At 39.0% G+C, this 20,134-nt stretch overlaps 1 protein-coding gene across 1 annotated transcript; it reads right to left on the bottom strand.

Annotated features, from left to right (window-relative positions):
* Positions 1 to 275: 275 nt before the first annotated feature.
* Positions 276 to 10,292, bottom strand: LOC308243659 (jun dimerization protein 2-like). The gene is made up of 2 exons (XM_080659361.1): positions 10,124 to 10,292; positions 276 to 10,093 (listed from the first exon to the last, which is right to left on the bottom strand). Exon 2 carries the CDS (start codon positions 9,907 to 9,909, stop codon positions 9,343 to 9,345), a length of 567 nt encoding a protein of 188 aa, XP_080515487.1. The 5' UTR covers positions 9,910 to 10,093; positions 10,124 to 10,292; the 3' UTR covers positions 276 to 9,342.
* Positions 10,293 to 20,134: the final 9,842 nt, after the last annotated feature.

Below are 20,134 nucleotides of genomic sequence, written 5' to 3'. Positions count from 1 at the left end.
TATTATGTCAGCTTAATTCTAAAAGTAATAATGAAAGAAAGAGACAGAAGAGGAAAAGGAGAAAATATGGGGAGGAAGAGGAACTTTTGCTTACAGATTGCTGTTTCAAGCACATCTTTTGGAAGAATTCTATATGTATACTGAGAATAATCATCTTCAATATACTAATCTGCAAAAGTTTTAAGAAGGAGACCATTAGGCTAAAAGTGGGCATATAATTGACAGTTCAATTGCATTTTATGCACTTCAATATTTATTTTTTTCTTTTTATAAATAATGGTGAAAAGTTTAATAGAAACAAAGAAGTTATAAAATGTTTAAATAAAAGCCACCTATAAATATGCATTTTGAAAATTTAACATTATTGACTACTTATAAGAGAATTAAAATGAATTAATATGCACTTTAAATTTACTATATTTTACTAAATTTTAATCATCTCTTTGGAAAAATGCTAGAGAAGGTACAAAGCATCTTAATCAAAAAAACTCTTATGTGTTTATTAATACAGATTTTTTTCTTAAATATTATTCATTTATTTCCTTGAATGTAGATGTTTATGATGAGAATAAAGTTTAACTCAATAAGCTAAAATAATATAAACTCTTACTGATTTGCCATGATATAATGGGATTTAGTTTTCTTATTCATTTTATTGCCCCCATAAAGCAAATATTCTACATGAAAAAAATAATGCAACTTTTTACACATGTTTGCTGAGACCTATTTCAATGATAGGTACAAGTTCAACAACCTTGAGCTTTCTGGATGGAATGGCAGAAGTATAGCATATAAATTCTGGTAAGTTCCTAAAATTTGTAGAAGAGCACGTAACTATGCAGTTTTTTCTAATGTGATGACTGGAATGCTTGGACCAAACTAAGGTCACATTGACCTCAGGAGTATTAGAAAAGAAAATAGCCTTTGAAAAAAGACCACAACATATTTTCTATAAAAGAGATGAGTATTTGATTCAATACTAATTTTTGCATAGATTGCATATGGAATAACACTCTCCGTGTTAGAAAAAGAAAAGCAAAATTTATTTTTTCTAATGTATTAAATGTAGTTTAGCTTGGACCTACTAATAGCATAATGTGAAGTATTGTGTATTTTCTACTTTTCTTTGCCACAAGTTTGTGTGGTTTTTAATTTTGCTTTGGTTTGGTTTCTATAAATCTCACTGTGTATCCTAAAATAAAATTATTTGTGTTTTAAATATGTCATACACAGTAACTAATATATATTGTTGACCCAGGATAATAGGCACTACAGTTAAACTCCAAGTTTGCTGGTCCAAATGAAGGGAATATTCACTACTTCTACATAGTTGAAATCTATGAGGTTGGAAGTAGGAAGATTAAATAAATGGGCTTATAATTTAATTAACAGATTAGCTTAAATTTTTAAAACATATGCAGTGTATATTTTATACTACATAAATGTGGAGTAAAGAGTTCTAAAGAAGATATTTAAAATGTTTAAAAGTAAAACCACAAAAAAGGCATATAACAATAAATAAATTTTAAATTACAATACAATATTAATTTAAGTTACAAATTATAATATGTTCAATATTTCTTTGAAACAAGATATTGTTAACAACACTAACATGTTGGCATTTGATGTAAAATTGTGGAATTGAAATAATCTCAAAGAGCTCTTGTGTATTTGCAATATAACCTCAATTATACATAAAGCTTTTACAAGGACTACATAATTCATTTCATTTGATCATTGCAAGGACACTGCTAATTAGGACATATTTTTGGATGGTGAAGGAGTGTTCAGAATTAGGATCTGTAAAAAATGACTTTTTATCATTATTTTATTTGTATCATCATTGACGTATTGAACAGTTATAAATGGTTTATTATTATGCACAGGGTATCCCCCCAAATGTATAATCACTTTGAAAGCTGTTAGCTCAATTGATGTTTCTTTCTTTTCAGATTTAACCCATTGGAATTAATAATTATTCAAAGTGTGTAAACATTTTTTGGGACACCCTTTATACTATGTTGAACATGACCAATTCTACATACAATTTTTGTTCTTACACAAATTAACACACTTCAATTTTAAAAATTAATATTGTGATAGTATGTTATAAAGAAAAGGAAGTTGCTGAGTATTTATCATAAGGAAATTCAGAATAGTCTAGGTCAGCAAAGGCTACCTTTATTAAATGACTATGTTTATTCTATGCATGATGCCTTGGATTTCCAACAGGTTTTCCAATTTTAGGTTTTGTGTTTCATTGTATGCCAAGATTTTCAAGCCATCAGTTCTAATTTTGGCTTCAGAAAATGATGAGATTCTTGTTACCTTTCTATTAAAAAAAAAACTCAGTGTAGGAATATCTCAGAGCACATCACCTCATTTGTATATAGGCCCACCTACCTTTGACTAAATAAACTATTCTTCTAATAAAAGGACTATTTGAAAAATGAAGATTTAAAAATAAGGTTAAATTACATGCAATCTGCTGAGTTACAAGAATTTTCCAGCAGAGAAAAATTCAAACTGGTTCACTGTTGCTAAACACTAAGATGTGTATAAGAATAAAGTGGAGGTTTGAAATGGAACAGTAGGAATGGGTCCACATTGTATATATTTCAATAAAGGTACAAGTTCAAAGTGTACTGGAGAGTCCTCTGACATTCCATACATGTAATCTAAGCAAGGCATATCTAATCAGATAAAATGTGTACATAAGGTAAATTTGGGTTCTAATCCTAGTTCTAGAATTTCCTAATTGAGTAATTTAATATCACTAACCTTCAGATTCTTTATCTATTATATATATTTCTTAAAACATCTTAATATCCATGTAATTTCTCAAACTACATTGGTCAGAGTATCTAAATGTGCAACTCCACAAGCATCACAACTAAGCCTCATAATGTTTAACTATTTGGTATGAGAATTGCACTTGTGGCAACTCTATGAAACCCCTTTAAAACTATCAGATTGCTGACAGGTGCATTCACAGAGGACAACTCCCTACTTCCAATGTGTAAGAGAAATTTCCTCAGCAGTATTTTTTTTTTTTTTTTTTTTTTTTTTTGGCTAATGAGCCTGTGAGCAAAACTGGGGCTTTGTAATAAATATGACAAGCTCAGGGGGTGGTCCACATGGCAAGCTTGGCAGACAAGCTCAGTTACTGAAAGTGACCACACAGGCTGGTCTGATCATAAATTCCTAACTTGGCAGGTCACAGTGGGTAGTCCCAGGCCTATAGCTTCCTTAGCAAAGGTCAATCTTTACCTTAAGTGAACCTTGTTCATTGTTCTTATGCATCTAGGATAACATATCTTTGAAATGGTAGAGTAATTTTCTTTTCCAGACCTCTGGAAGTCATAACCAACAGCACCAGAATATAACAGAGAATGAATACACTACACTTACATAAAGCTACCCATATTAATCTTAGTAAATGTTAAACCCTGCCTTTTACTCTAACCTGATTCTCTTGAAGCTAGGGCTTACATGTTGAAAGCTTCTTTTCTAAGTGTGTTTTGCTAGAATCACTAGTTTCAACTCCTATGTGAACCCAAGGAGCAGCATGACCTTCAAGGCCCTGGCTAACATCAACCACTGAGACACAGGAATTCAACTAGATGGCCAACTCATGGATGCTGACCATGAGAGTCCATGTTAGGACTAGCAAAGATACTGCCTGAATGTCCCCAGCCCCTCCCCCTACTCGCTTTGTTCTGCTTTCCCTTTCCATCCTTATAAAAACCTCTGCCTGAACTGAGATCTTAAGATAGTTTTTTAAATATATTTTTTATTGATTTCAGAGAGGAAGAAAGTGGAAGAGAGAATCATTAATCAGCTGCCTCCTGCACGTCCCACACTAGGGATCCAGCCCACAACCCAGGCATGTGTCCTGAACATGAATCGGACCGTGACTTCCTGGTTCATAGGTCAACGCTCAACCATTGACCCATGCCAGCTGGGCAAGATAGGTTTTTGAGGACTTGAAAAGTTCCCCATCTTTTCAAGATGCTGGCACTCAAATAAACCTCTTTTCTTTTTCACCAGCTCCTGTCCCATGAGTTTAGCTTTCATTGGGTTACAAGAGGACAAGACCACAGAATTCCTCATTGTTATCTTATTGCCTACATACCACTTCTATGTGGTATAAATATTAAATGATAACTACTTTCAATTAACCAAAATAAAATAAATATGTATCTCTCTAATTTACTTTTTATCCAATCCTAAATATTTCCCCACTTTGCTTTTTCCTGTCTCCTTAGTCTACCACCAATGAATTTCTCTGCTTTGATTCTAAATGCAGGGGAAAAAAACTGCAAAAATGCCATTCTCTGGAGCATTTTCTCAATTTGTTGAGATCTTTCTTCTGATCATATCCTCAAAATTTTGGCTCAAGTAAACATATAAAATTTTTCTAGAGATTTGAACATCCTGTCATTGATGAACCATATTTGCTAATGACTAATTTCAAAGGAATGAGACTATTATAAATATCAAGTGAATTAGTGTGGTGAACGTCTGAAAATGATTGATAAAAATAGAGAACAAATGAAGTATATTATATTGGTCTCTAGCCTATTACATTGGATGCCCTATCTCAAAAAACAGGTAAAATATAATAATGTATACATGGAAAATAAAAGGTACTTCCATATGTTTATATTTTCATTGGAGTCTGAAAAAAAAAGCATATAAAGAGAGCAGCATGAGGAACCAAATTAAAATGACATGGGGTCAACATAGAATCTGGGAACTTTTCATATTCTTGCTTATATCTGCCAATGTATTCTTGTATATATGCTTAACATTTTTTAAGTGATTTTAGAAATTTACCTTACTCACTTTTTTAGGTGATCATTCTATGGGCTAATAGATTTTATTGTCTAGAAAATAATTTTGAAACATACTCAGTTGTTCTATCTATAATTTAAAGCACTAGTTTCTAGTTTGTTAGTTTGCCCTACATGATGCATTTGAGCAGAGACTGTGTCTTATGCCCCAATTTAGTGAGCAGAGTAAACTCTTGTTATTATTTAGGTTAAAGGAGGTATATTTGATATTATTTAATGAAATCTTTAAAAATAAAAAAAACACAAAAACTTACAAAGAGGCTTCTCTGAATTCCAACAGCAGCTGCTTTTGCAGGTTTTGTTGCTATATCCTTTCCAATTATACAGAAAACACCCTTTTCAATCTATGTCAGATTCTCCAGTCTGCCCTAGGAATGTTCAGGCCTCATAAAACTCTGCTGGAGCACTTAACATTCTGCTTCAGTTTCTACTTAAAGCCTATACTTGGTTTACTTTGCAATCTTTGAATGTTTCAGGGGCTTTGATGCTCTTGTGTCACTATCCATCTCCACTCCAGACCCTGCCCAGGGCAGAGTCATTGCAGTACGTATCATTTGTATGTAGATGGAATAGTTGCATTCCATGCTCCTTCATTCATGACTCCACTTTTCAATGAGTGTGGAATATTGGTTTTAGGAACTAATGATAAACTGTTTAATTAACCTTATGAAATATCTGTCTTGAATATCTACTTTGAGATTATATTTAATAACCATACAATTTATTGTATATTAACACTTCTCTGAAGAACATGAATCTGAGACTGTATCTGACTGAGAACACAATCACCAATCAAATGTCTACATAGTTGACTTAAATAGGAACTTTCTACTTCACATTTGATAAACCTGACTGGGCTGCTTACATTTTTGATATAAAGAAATTCTAGGCCATTTTGTTTTTAGAGAATAAGGTTCCACAACGCTCATATTCTATTTCTTAGCAATAAAATTGAAAGGAATTTTAAGACAGGACAGGCAGTTTTAGGGAAAAGGGGGTTCCATGGAAGAGGAATGCACATATGTGATGGGCTCCAATGCTTATCTTACTTTTACAAAGAATAGAGAATTATCACAAGATATGAGGAAGAGAGAATCATAATTTCACAGAGGATAGAGAAATGTCATAAGATACAGGGAGAGGAAGAAGTGGGCACCACATGGGCTTTGGACTTTGAAACTGATACTCTGACCAATAAGGAAAGCATAGGGGTCATAAATTAAGGAAGGATTCCAATTAAAAAGGGTCATGAAGACACAAACTGCTGCAGCCTTTATAAACCCAGAGACAAAGAGACTCGGGAGATTTTTGGTTTGATTTTTTTTCCCATTAGAGAGAGAAAGAACAGGTTTTTCCCACTTGGGGACCCCTGCACAGGCAAAGTTTATATATGCTTCCAATAAACTTCCACATTTTTTACTAAAGAAGCCTTTAGTTCAAGTGTTTATTCTTCAAATTTCATAGGGTGAGAATCCAGAAAGGGGAGGTTCTGTGCCCCAAACTCCACATATCAAAATTATGTTCCAATGTTTTCTAGTAAAAAGTCAATGATGATGGTTGGTGTAGTGGATACACAATATAGAGATGATGTATTATAGAATTGTATACCTGAAACATATATAATTTCATTAACCACTATCACCCCAATAAGTTCAGTTTTTAAAAAGGAAATGATGATGGTGACTAAGCTAAAAACTGGATCCAGGGAATGTTGTACTGTCTGAGGCACATGGTTCCGAGTAAGTAAACACATTGGACAGCTTAGTTTGTGATTATCCAGATGTCCTTTTTTTGAGTTGGTCCCAACTAGGAAGAATCCTAGGTGCTTATACTGAAACTAGAAGCCCGATGCACAAAATTTGTGCACTAGGAGGAGGTGTCCCTCAGCCCAGCCTGCACCTTTTCCAATCTGGGACCCCTTGGGGGATGGAAGACTGCTGGCTCCTAACCACTCCCCTGCCTGCCTGCCTGATTGCCCCTAACTGCTTCTGCCTGCCGGCCTGATCATCCCTTAATTGCTCCCCTGCCATCCTGATTAACACCTAACTGCTCCCCTGCTGGCCTGATTGCCCCCAACTGCCCTCCGCTGCTGGCCTGGCTGCCCCCAACTGCCCTCCCCTGCCAACCTGATCTCGCCCCCAACTGCCCTTCCCTGCAAACCTGATCTCACCCTCAACTGCCCTCCTCTGCCAGCCAATTTGTTTCTGATTGGTCGGTTTCTATGCCAGTCAGTGTCAAAAGCTCTGCCTCCTAGGCAGCCATTGGGTCCTCACACTTCACCCAGATTTGGTTCTGATTGGTTGGTTTCTATGCCAGTCAGCATCTCTGGGCCTATTAACAGGGCCTGATCAGAAAGGCGGGGCTGATCAGCAGACCCTGTGGAGGCCTGGAGAGAAATGGAGGTGAGACTGCTGGCCAGGCCCAGAGCAAAAGAGAGAAGCAAGTTGCTGATCAACAGCTGCCATAGAGGCTACAGATCAGACCCTGCTTCTCTCTTCAGGCCTCTCTCCAGGCCTGATTTGCAGACCCCTCAGCAGTCAGTGCTGGGTCACCCTGCCTGCAGCCATAGCAGTCAGTGCTGGGTCACCACAGCAACCCAACCCTGACTGCAGGACTGATTTTCGGTTGGTCGAGCCTCCGGTTGTGACAGACCCAGGATTTTTATATATTAGGATTGTCCAGTTTACTTAACTAAATGGGTGCATGGCACTACAATTAATAATGTTTCCTGATAGAATAAAGACTGAAACTTAATACAAAGCAAGACTGCAAAATTACCTCCTCCTGGGCAGTGTTAAAGTATACCAATTCCTCCATTCAGCCTCTCGATAAATGACACCTAAAAAGACTTAGTCATGATTAGCTTTCTAATATTGAGCATGTTTATGGACCTCTTTCATTCCTAAAATTTTCTGTTGTTGTTTTTTTTTTTTTCATCTATTTTAGAATACATAATCACCTCATTTATTTTCTCCTTTAGTGGGTCAGGTTGGAAGTGAAGTCTTAAGTTCTTAGTTTTATCTTTAAATCTTTTCATGATTATTCCATATGCAAATCATAGTTATCCAAGATTCTTTATTACTCTATACCAGCAAACTATGAATGTACCTTAGTAATATGTATAAAATCTCTTTCTACTGGCTTAAGATTTATAAAGCTCCTTTCTTTTATAATCTACTAGAGGCCCGGTGCACGAAAATTTGTGCACTAAGGGGGATCCCTCAGCCCAGCCTGCACCCTCTCACAATCCTGGACCCCTCAGACCTGGCCTGAGATCAGGGCCTATTGGAGCTTTCTCTCCCCTGGCTGAAGGCAGCTGGCCCCACCCCCACCACTACCACTGCTTGCCATCTGTATAGTGCTACCCCCGCTGCCACCTGTTGCCTCCCTCTACAGGTGACAGGTGTGGGGTGCGATGGCTTGGCTGGCCTGGGCTTCCCTCTATGGGGCAATTGCTGGCCAGCCACACACCTGCCACAGTGTCGCTGGCCAGTGGCCTGGTCCTATCTCTTTCTTTCTTCCTTTCTTTTTTATTTATTTTTTTAAGTAAGAGAAATGTTTACTGAGAAATACAGAACTGAGTACTATGAAGGGTTTACCAGGATGGAAATGTACTGCACCCCACCCCTGCCATGCCCAACACCCAGAGACTACAGGCCATAACTGCTGAACATCTGTTCGTAACAAACAAACCATAGCATACTTATACTGTATAACGTCAAGTGATTATAGAAATCCATTTATATGCTGCTTGTATAAAATCTATTTTTGGAAAAAATATTTAAAAAAATAAAGAAAGTATAAAAAACATGTGCAGTTGAAAGTCTTGCTAGGACAACCAGTCTGTAAACATTCAGTGAGTACGTGCTTTGGAAGAGTGCCCATGCCTTGTGCTCACAACACCTCCAGCAGGACCGGTGAGGGTGCGTCCAGGCTGCCACTTCAGGCAGGACTGAGCTGGACCACGGTGGGTGGGTATAGCAGGGCCTGGTATTGTGCCCTTCTCCAGCCTTGCATCAGGATCAGGGTCAGGGTCAGGGTCAGGGCTGTGAGCAGGCAGATTGCAGTTTCACTCTGAGTTCCATACTCAGCCTAATTTTGGTTGCAACTCATGGCTTTTCCTGGCTGCTCTGAGGTCCTTTGGGTGGATGCCCTAGCAGAGAGGCTGGAGAAATGCCCACAGCTGCCTGGTTGGGCATCTCTCTAGCCCAGAGCCTCTGCCCTGCCTCCTGCAAGCCTGGCCCCAGGCAGGATAGGCCCCCCCTTCAGGTCTACTTTGGTCTCAGCCCTTGGTCCTGGGTTTCATTAGCCTGGGTTTCTTCCCATGGTGTGGCTGATCTGAGTTTCACAAAAAAGCCCAGCTGATGCTGGCTGTGCTGAGCCTCATTGAAGAGTTTTTCATGCAGCAAGGAAGAGGCCTCTGGGACCCTCCTCCTCCTCCTTCTCCTCATCTCCTCCTCCTTCTCTTCCTCCTCCCAGCCCATGGTCACTTCTTCTCCAGTGGCTCCAGCAGTGGGTTGTCTTCTGAGTTGGGGGTCTTAATGCTGTCAGTCCTGATGATGCAGTTGGGGCAATGCTGGTTGAGCATCAGGATGAGCTGCTGCCGCTCCTGCATCAGCTCCTCCATCTGGGTTTTCAGCTCTGCATTCATGAGCTCCAGCCACTCAGATTCCCACTGCAGAAACTCCTTCCACTCCTTGTTCTTGTTCTGGCATGGGGCTGCTGCCATTTTGTTCTTTTCCCAGTGCCTTTTCCTCCGCTGCTCTTCCTCATCTAGCTCACTTTTCATAAGCCTCTTGCCCAGTTTCACCTCCAGGAAGTGCAAAGGGGCGATCATGGCCCCAATGTTGTGGATGTCAGTGTATTTCAGCTCCTCTGCAGTCAGGGCTGAGCTGGGTAGTCTGGTCAGGGGGCCAAGCCCTGGCAAAGAGCCCACAGTCATGGAAGGGTCTGGGATCTGCCCAGGAATCATAGCTAGCGTGGCAGTCCAGCCCTGCAGAAGCTGTGGGAGAAGGCTGTGACCCTGGGGCCTGGGCCAGGCTGCAGGTGCCATCCCCGCTCAGGAGCTGCAGTGGCACCAGCCCCACCCTGCAGCCTCCACCACTGCCAGCGCCTCCTGTCACAGCTGCCCAGCATCCCTCCTGCAGGCTGTAGCCTGGGTCTCCCTCTTTGAGACAATTGATTGTGGGGCTCTGCCGCCTGCCTGTCTCATCGCCCCTAACCACTCGCCTGCCTACCTGATCACCCCTAACCCCTCACCTGCCTACTTGATCACCCCTAACCACTTGTCTGCTTACCTGATCGCCCCTAACTGTTTGCCTGCCTACCTGATCTCCCCTAACCATTCTGCCTACCTGATCACCCCTAACTGCTTGCTGGGGGGCTAGGCCAGCCCAGGGAGGGGCTGTGGTGGTTCTGGTCTCTGGTCATTCAGATTGTTACGCCATTATGGTCCCTGGGATTTTATTATATAGGATTTCTTAATTTTCTCTTGTATATACTTTTAAGTCTTTCCTATTTCTGTAAAGTCCTCCCACATTCAGTATTTATATTTACCATTAGATCTTCAATATTCAGTAATCAAACTACAGGCCCAGTGCACGAAATTCGTGCACAGGTAGGGTCCCTAGGCCTGACCAGTGACCAGGGCCAATCAGGTTCCCCCTGCCTCCCTGCCTCCCTGCCTCCCTGCCTCCTCCTTCCCTCACTCCCTCAGCACCTGCCGGTCAGTGCACATCATAGTGAGCAATCAAACTCCTGTTCTCCCGAGAGGACACTTTGCATATTAGTCATATATATATATATGATGTCCTTTACTATAGAGCTTTCTAAAGCTATAACATCATATTAACAACATAGTGGGCATTTTGAAATATCACTCTTTCTCTTATTCTTCAATATATGAATTTAGTAGTTGCCATAAACTCTACTACCATACAATTGTTTTTTTCCAGTGATTGAATCAGATATCTCAGAATGTCAAGATACTTTAAAAGTGTTTTCTATCAGGACTTGCGTTTGTAAGTTTTACAATAAAAACAAGAGGGTTTTTTTGTAAAAAATGATTTTTAAAATGTATCAGTAGTTGAAAAAATACTCTTATTTTCAGCACATATAGTTCAATAACTACTTTACTAAGAAAATAATAAAAAATACAGTTAAATATGTATCCACAATGAAGCAGAGTTAGAAAGAACCTAAATTTTCAGGAATTATGAATAATTATACTATGAATCTATGAGATCAAGTATTATGTAACTGAAAAATATTTTCAAATAATTTTATGTTATTTTAAAAGGGGCAAAACTGTAAATACAGCCTGTCTCAATGTGTGAATATATGTATCTACAAACACACACACACACACACACACACACACACACACACACACACATATGTATCAAAGAACTTCAGAAAGAAGAGTACTAAAGGGTTAAAAATGAATAGCTCTAAGTAGTAAGATTTAGAGGTTTATAAATCATCTTTATCAGTTTTTATGTTTCCAAATTTTCTACAGGCATATGCTATGCTAATAAGTATAAAAACAAATCTATCTTTAGAAATGGAAAAAATATATATCTTTTTTTGTAAAGAATAAAAATCTATTAGTCAGGCCTTCTCAATATCTGTTCTCATGTGGGAGATAGTAATTTTTAAAATACTTCTATTTGCAGAATTGACTGTACCAGAGGTATATACTCTAGCCTCCCTTATTCCAAAGTCACTCCCTGGGAATGAATTAAACAATAAGGGAGATTCCTGAACTCTTACAAAGAGTCGGGTGCCATTTAGTGAGCTGAATGCTTCCCAGAAGCCCTAGATCACGGCTGCACGGGGGCCATCAACTCCACAGGCATCTACTAAGTGGCCTCCCTCAGCACACTTCACACGCCCAGGAAACTTCTCCGACAGCAACCGGTTAGGCTACGTTGTCTAGCCTTGGAGCAATTCTCCTGACTTCAGTAGCAAAGGTAAAGGAACAAAGAAAGTACCTTTCTTTTTGTACTCAGTTGGTAAAATAAGACTCAAAGATCATAATCTGAACCACTTTACCCCTCATATATTGCCTTAATATACACTTCATTTTTTTAATGGTAGTACTGATCCTAAAATTCTAAAATCTCAGGCTTTACGCTATACATCTGAGTCTCATATTTTAAGTCCATAAGAATCACATGCAGATATTGTTTAATGAGTTTCCTAGATTTCATTCTGAGAAATCCTGATTTGGTGGTTGGACTCTATGTTATAAATAACATCTCAGGTATAACTGGGATTAAAAGGGCCCATGGAACACATTTGGTGGGCTTGAAGAATGAGTCTCATTCCTGCAAAATATTTTGACAACACAGTTAACAAATGCCATTTGCAAAAAAGGCAGAAGGTTAACAATCGTTAGCAAGTTTAAGTGTACATATATATCATTAAATATCTATTTTGCACCTCTAGGTGACTTCCATATCCTATTTCATGTCCACATCACTCCACTTTAAGAAAATAAAATTGGGAGGGAGGAAAAATGGTGGCGGAATAGACAGATGTGTTCTGAGCCTTGTCCCGGAGTAGAAAGAAAGAACAGCTGAGGGTCGCACGAGGAGTGTTTGTTGGCAAGTTAAGGGACAGCTAAACTCCAGAAGAAGGTAGGGGACTACTAGACGGGGTTCCCCTGACCTGATAGCCCCCACTGCGGCTGGGTCCCCTCCCGGAGCTGCGGGCTTGGACGCGGAATTTGCGCCATCTTGAACGGGAAAGTGGAGCTTATCGGAAGCCTGAGAATCCACAACTGCGGCACCCACGGAACAGCTGCGAGCCCCTGAACACCAGTCCCCAGTTGGCGCAAACACGCGGATTCAGAGGAGCTCTACACTCCACCAGGGAAAGGTCAGATTTCGCTTGGGATAAGGTGAGGTCTCTGGTCCCGGCGGGAGAGAGGAATGCGCGTTTTGTGGGAGCTGGAGGACCAGGGAAGTCTGAGCCTAGAAAAATCCGTGGCTGTTGGGGCTGGCGTGATCCGTGAATGTAGAAGGGGGTCCTCAGAGCTGCTAACAGAAGGGATCTCTAAAAAGCAACCCATTTTGATCTGACGTGCAGGGACACCCTAAGAATTTCAGGGGTGTGCCAGCTGCTTAGACTTACGCGCAGCCCCCAAGTTCGCACATTGGGCTTTTTCCTCTTGAAATTCTTGCTTCTGATTACTAAGCCCAATACATAGGATCACCCAGTTGGGGACACCCTGGGAGACTGCAGGGGAAAGTTGTTTTTCTGGAACCTGGGGATCGGAGCAGGGAGTGACCATCGGAGAGCCAGCTCTGAGGCAGCCCACTCCCACAAATCGGTAGTGAGTGCCACAGGGAAAGAAGGCTCTAACACTGCCTAGAGAGGCCATATATAGACCCGGAAGTCATTCCAGAAACACTGCCACCCAGGGGCTGAATCACAAATTGACTCTTGTGTAATCAAAAATAAAGGAATACGAGAAATTAAGACACACCGCCTGCTTAAAATCAGGACTGGCTTACAATACTGAAGAGTAGTGGAACGCAGGGAACTGCAATACTGTCCGGACTGAGAAACAGGCATGCCAAACAGAACAATAGAGGAAGTGAATGACCTTCACTACTCCACATTTTATTTTTATTTTTTATTTTTTTATTTTCATTTTTTGCATCTTTTACTCAAGAAACTAATTTTTTTTCTTTTTTCCTCACTTGATTTTACTTTTTTAATTATTACATTTTTATTTTCAATCCGTATTATCAGTACTGCTATTTTATCTTTTTTTTTAAAGTGTCATTTTATTTTCTCTTCATTTTACTTTGGGATTAGTGTTCTACATTCTATTTTCATCTTTCCTTTAGCATCATTTTACTTTATCTCAACTCTACCTTTATGCCATCACACTTTTCCTAACCTTCCCCTTTTCGGTGTTCTGTTTATCTTACCCCTTTCCTGCTTTAGATTTCCCCTATTCTTTCTGTTTACCCCCTGTTAAAATTTCACCCTACTTACACATCTAATCTCCAATTCCCTGCTCCAAGTCCTTACACACCTCTCTCTTCACTGTCTTAACTATCCAAAAAATTGTTTTTCTCTCTGTCCTTTTGTTGTTGTTTGCTTGAATGTTGATTATATCAAATTTTTATGCTTTTTTGTGAGATTGTTTTGCCTATTCTTCTTTTGTTTGTTTACTTTTTGTTTGTTTTGTGCTTCCGTTTTCCCTTGCCTCACTCAATATTAGTTGGTGTTGTAGTTTGTATTAATCCCCAGGTATTTGTTGCTGGCATTTGCTGGGATTAGTGATTGTTCTACTGGAGTTTTATCCCCATATATATAGTTTGTTCCCCTTTCTCTCCTAGTCTCTTTCTTGTCTCTCTTACTTTTTTTTTCCTTTTCCAAATTTCATTTTGACACTCCTTTTTTTTTTCCTTTCTTTCTTTTTCCTCTTCTTCTTTCTCTCCTATCCCCTAATTTGCCTTTCTCTGGTGGTCACCTTTATTGGAGGTTATTAATATCATGAATACATTTCTGTTCATTGCCTTGTGTGTTGTACCTGTTAGTGCTGTATTTTGTGCCTTTAAATCAACGCAGGAGAGAGAGAACTACATAACCAGACATCCAGAGAAGAGAGACCATGGGGAGACAAAAAAACAGCCTGCATATGAAAGAAAAGCAGGCATCACCAGAAAAGGAAGTAAATGAAATGGAGGCAAGCAACCTTCCAGAGAAAGAATTCAGAGAAATGGTCATAAGGTGGCTGAAAAGAATGGAAGACAAATTCGACAATATGAGCAAGAACCAAGAGGAAATGAAGAAGAACCAAGAAGAAATGAAAAATGACATCGCTGCTGTAAAGAACTCAATAGAAAGCATCAAGAGTAGACTAGAAGAAGCAGAGGACCGCATCAGTGAGCTAGAAGACAAGAAGGGAAAAAATACCCAAGTAGAGCAACTTCTAGAAAAAAAAAATTAAAAGGCAGGATGAGAGCCTAAGGGAACTTTGGGACAACACGAAACAAAACAACATCTGCATAATAGGGGTTCCAGAAGGAAAGGAAGCTGAGCAAGGAAGAGAAAACCTGTTTGAAGAAATAATGACAGAAAATTTCCCTGATATAGGGAAGAAAAAACCCACACAAATCCAAGAAGCTCACAGAGTCCCAAGCAAAATGAACCCCAAAAGACCGACAACAAGGCACATCATAATTAAATTGGCAAACACCAACGACAAAGTAAGAATCTTAAAAGTGGCAAGAGAGAGACAGAAAGTTACATACAAAGGAACCCCCATCAGACTAGCAACTGATTTCTCAACAGAAACTCATCAGGCCAGAAGGGAATGGAATGAAATATACAAAGTCATGCAAAGGAAGGGTCTGAATCCAAGAATACTGTACCCAGCAAGGCTATCAATCAAAATTGAAGGTGAAATCAGGAGCTTCACAGACAAAAAAGGACTAAGGGAATTTATTACCACCAAACCAGCAATGCAAGAAATGCTAAAGCAGCCTTGGGCAAACTACGGCCTGCGGGCCGGATCCGGCTGTTCTATCCGGTTCTCTTGCTCTCCCCTCCGCTCCTTTACTTTGAATTTATATTAGTTCACAGAAACACTCCATCTACGCTTTTGTTCTGGCCCTCTGGTCCAGTTTAAGAACCCACTGTGGCCCTCGAGTCAAAAAGTTTGCCCACTCCTGTGCTAAAGGGTCTGCTGTAAAAAAAAAGAAATAGGAAGCGAAGAAGGAACACAGGGGTAAAGAATAAAAATGGTGACAAATATGTACCTATCAATAATAACTTTAAATGTAAATGGGTTAAATGCCACAATCAAAAGACATAGGGTAACGGATTGGATAAGAAAACAAGACCCATATATCTGCTGTCTACAAGAAACCCACCTCAGAAAAAAAGACGCACACAGACTGAGGGTGAAGGGATGGAAAAAGGTTTTCCAGGCAAATGGAACTGAAAAAAAAGCTGGGGTAGCAATACTTATATTTGACAAATTAGATCTCAAAGTGAAGGACATAACAAGAGAAGGCCACTTCATAATACTAAAGGGAACAATCCAACAAGAAGAAATAACTCTGGTAAACATATATGCACCCAATACAGGAGCACCCAAATACACAAAAAAACTCCTGGAGGATATCAAGGGAGAGATTGACAGCAATACAATCATAGTAGGAGACTTTAATACCCCACTATCACCATTGGACAAATCCTCTAAACAAAACATCAGCAAAGAAACATCAATCCTAAATGACTCACTAGACCAGATGGAATTAATTGACATCTTCAGAACATTTCACCCCAAAGCCACAGAATATACATTCTTCTCAAGTGCACATGGGTCATTTTCAAAGATAGACCATATGTTGGGATATAGGCAAAGTCTCTTCAAATTCAAGAAGATAGAAATCATATCAAGCATCTTCTCAGACCACAGTGGCATAAAACTGGAAATCAACTACAATAAAAACAACCCAAAGAAGTCAAACACATGGAGACTAAACAGCATGCTATTAAACCATGACTGGGTTACCAGAGAGATCAAAGAAGAAATAAAAAACATCATGACAACAAATGACAATGAAAACACTACAATCCAAAATCTATGGGACACAGCGAAAGCAGTCTTGAGAGGGAAGTTCATAGCTCTACAAGCCTACTGCAAAAAACAAGAAACAGGGGTAATAAATTACCTAACCCAACAACTCAAAGAGTTAGAAAAAGAGCAACAAGGAAAGCCCAGTGTAAGCAGAAGGAAGGAAATAATAAAGATCAGAGCACAGATAAACGACATAGAGACCAAAGAAACAATACAAAAGATCAACAAAACCAAGAGCTGGTTCTTTGAAAGGATAAACAAGATTGATGAACCTCTAGCCAGGCTCACCAAGAAGCAAAGAGAGAGGACCCAAATAAACAAGATCAGAAATGAAAGAGGTGAAATAACAACAGATCCCGCCGAAATACAAAGGATTGTTAAAAAATACTACGAACAACTCTATTCCAACAAACTGGACAACCTGGAGGAAATGGACATATTCCTAGAAAAATATAACCTTCCAAAACTCAATCAGGAAGAATCTAAACAGCTCAACATGCCAGTAACTATGGAAGAAATTGAAGCAGTCATCAAAGAGTTTCCGGCAAACAAAAGCCCGGGGCCAGACGGCTTCACAGGAGAGTTCTACCAAACATTCAAGGAAGAACTAAAACCTATCCTCCTCAGACTATTCCAAAAAATTCAAGAGAAAGGAACACTTCCAAGCTCCTTCTATGAAGCCAGCATCACCCTAATACCAAAACCAGATAAAGACAACACAATGAAGGAGAATTACAGGCCAATATCCCTCATGAATGTAGATGCCAAAATCCTCAACAAAATTCTAGCAAATAGGATCCAGCAGTACATCAGAAAGATCATACACCATGACCAAGTAGGGTTTATCCCAGGAATGCAAGGATGGTTCAATATCCGCAAATCAATAAATGTGATACATCACATAAACAAATTGAGAGATAAAAATCACATAGTCATATCAATTGATGCAGAAAAAGCATTTGACAAAATCCAACACCCTTTCTTGATAAAAACTCTCAACAAGGTGGGAATAGAAGGATCATACCTCAACATAATAAAAGCTATATATGATAAACCCACAGCTAACATCATACTCAATGGGCAAAAACTAAAACCATTTCTCCTAAGAACAGGAACAAGACAGGGATGCCCACTCTCACCACTCCTGTTTGACATAGTACTGGAAGTATTAGCCACTGCAATTAGACAAGAAGAAGAAATAAAAGGCATCCAAATTGGAAAAGAAGAAGTAAAGCTGTCCTTATTTGCAGATGACATGATATTGTACATAAAAAAACCGAAAGACTCCATCAAAAAACTAACAGACTTAATAAATGAATTTGGCAATGTAGCAGGATACAAAATTAACGCCAAGAAATCTATGGCATTTCTATACACCAATAGTGAACTTACAGAAAGAGAGACTAAAAGAGCAATCCCATTTACCATTGCACCAAAAAAAATTAAGATACTTAGGAATAAACCTAACCAAGGAGGTCAAAGACCTATACGCAGAAAACTATAGGATACTGAAAAAAGAGATAGAGGAAGATGTAAACAGATGGAAGAACATACCATGTTCATGGATTGGTAGAATCAACATCATTAAAATGTCCATACTACCCAAAGCAATCTATAGATTCAATGCACTCTCCATTAAAATACCAACGGCATATTTCACAGACCTAGAAAGAACTCTCCAAAAATTCATCTGGAATAAAAAAAAAGACCCCGAATAGCCACAGCAATCCTGAGAAAGAAGAATAAAGTAGGAGGGATCTCAATACCAGATTTCAAGCTGTATTACAAAGCCACTGTCCTCAAAACAGACTGGCACAAGAACAGACATATAGATCAATGGAATAGAATAGAGAATCCAGAAATCGACCCAAACCACTATGCTCAATTAATATTTGACAAAGGAGGCATGAACATACAATGGAGTCAAGACAGTCTCTTCAATAAATGGTGTTGGGAAAATTGGACAGATACATGCAAAAAAATGAAACTAGATCACCAACTTACACCATACACAAAAATAAACTCAAAATGGATACAGGACTTAAATATAAGATGGTAAACCATAAAAATACTAGAGGAATCCACAGGCAGCAAAATCTCAGACATATGCCGAAAGAACTTCTTCAGTGATACTGCCACTAGGGCAACGGAAGCCAAAGAGAAAATAAACAAATGGGACTACATCAAAATAAAAAGCTTTTGCACAGCAAAAGAAACCATCAACAAAACAACAAGAAACCCCACTGTATGGGAGAACGTATTTGCAAATGTTATCACTGATAAAGGTTTAATCTCCAACATCTACAGGCAGCTTATACAACTTAATAAAAGGAAGATAAATGATCCAATAAAAAAATGGGCAACGGACCTAAATAGAATATTTTTGAAGGTAGACAGAAGGAAGGCCAAGAGACACATGAAAACATGCTCAAAGTCACTAATTATCCGAGAGATGCAAATCAAAACGACAATGCGATACCATCTCACACCTGTCAGAATGGCTATCATCAACAAATCAACAAATGACAAGTGTTGGCTAGGATGCGGAGAAAAAGGAACCCTCGTGCACTGCTGGTGGGAATGCAGACTGGTGCAGCCACTGTGGAGAACAGTATGGAGTTTCCTCAAAAAACTGAAAATGGAACTCCCATTTGACCCAGTAATCCCACTCCTAGGAATATATCCTAAGAAACTAGAAACACCAATCAGAAAGGATATATGCACCCCTATGTTCATAGCAGCACAATTTGCAATAGCTAAGATTTGGAAACAGCCTAGGTGCCCGTCAGCAGATGACTGGATCAGAAAACTATGGTACATCTACACAATGGAATACTATGCTGCTATAAAAAAAGAAGGAATTATTACCATTTGTAGGCACCTGGATGGAATTAGAGAACATTATGCTAAGTGAAATAAGCCAGTCAATGAAAGAAAAATACCACATGATCTCACTCATTTGGGGATAATGAAAAACAGTATAAACTGATGAACAAAAAGATAGATACAGAGGCAGTAAAGCATCAAACAGACTGTCAAATTACAGCAGGAAGGTTAGGGAGAGGTGGGGGAATTAAGAGATCAACTGAAGGACTTATATGCATGCATATAAAAGTAACCAACAGATGCAAAACATTGGGGGGTGAGGGCATGTATGGGAGTGGTGGGGGGGGGCAATGGTAAGATATGTAGACATATAATACCTTAATAAAATAAAAAAAAGAAAAGAAAATTGTAAAACAAACAAAAGAGATAAAAAATAAACAAAAAACAAATCACCCAAGTAGATCAGGTCTACACAGTGACTATTAACAGCTTCAATAAATCTCACATATTAAATGATTTTACAGAAGGGATCAAAAAGCTGAATTTTTTTGTAAAATGTTCTAAAGTAAAGAAAATTGACCCATTAGGCACAGTGATGAGGGCCCACACTACTTTTAAAAGATCAGGAGGTGTTATAATTTCTTTCTTTTGAACTTGGGAGAAGATTAAAACTTTTAAGTAAAAGAAAGTACTTTAATATATATCATTAATCTATTTAATCTTTAAACAAATAAAATTATATATAAAACTAGAGGCCCAGCACATAAAATTCGTGCATTCGGGAGCGGGGGTGTCCCTCAACCTGGCCTGAGCCCTCTCGCAGTCTGGGAGCCCTTGGAGGATG

The sequence above is a fragment of the Plecotus auritus genome (assembly GCF_963455305.1).
Source record: "Plecotus auritus genome assembly, chromosome: 3".
Taxonomy (NCBI): Eukaryota; Metazoa; Chordata; class Mammalia; order Chiroptera; family Vespertilionidae; genus Plecotus; species Plecotus auritus.
Note: the sequence above shows the minus strand (reverse complement) of the source record. Positions and strands in the feature narration are given on the sequence as shown.

What these genes read in the sequence shown, in the direction of transcription:
- LOC308243659 (XM_080659361.1), bottom strand. Translation starts at nt 9,909, where the DNA reads ATGGCACCTGCAGCCTGGCCCAGGCCCCAGGGTCACAGCCTTCTCCCA.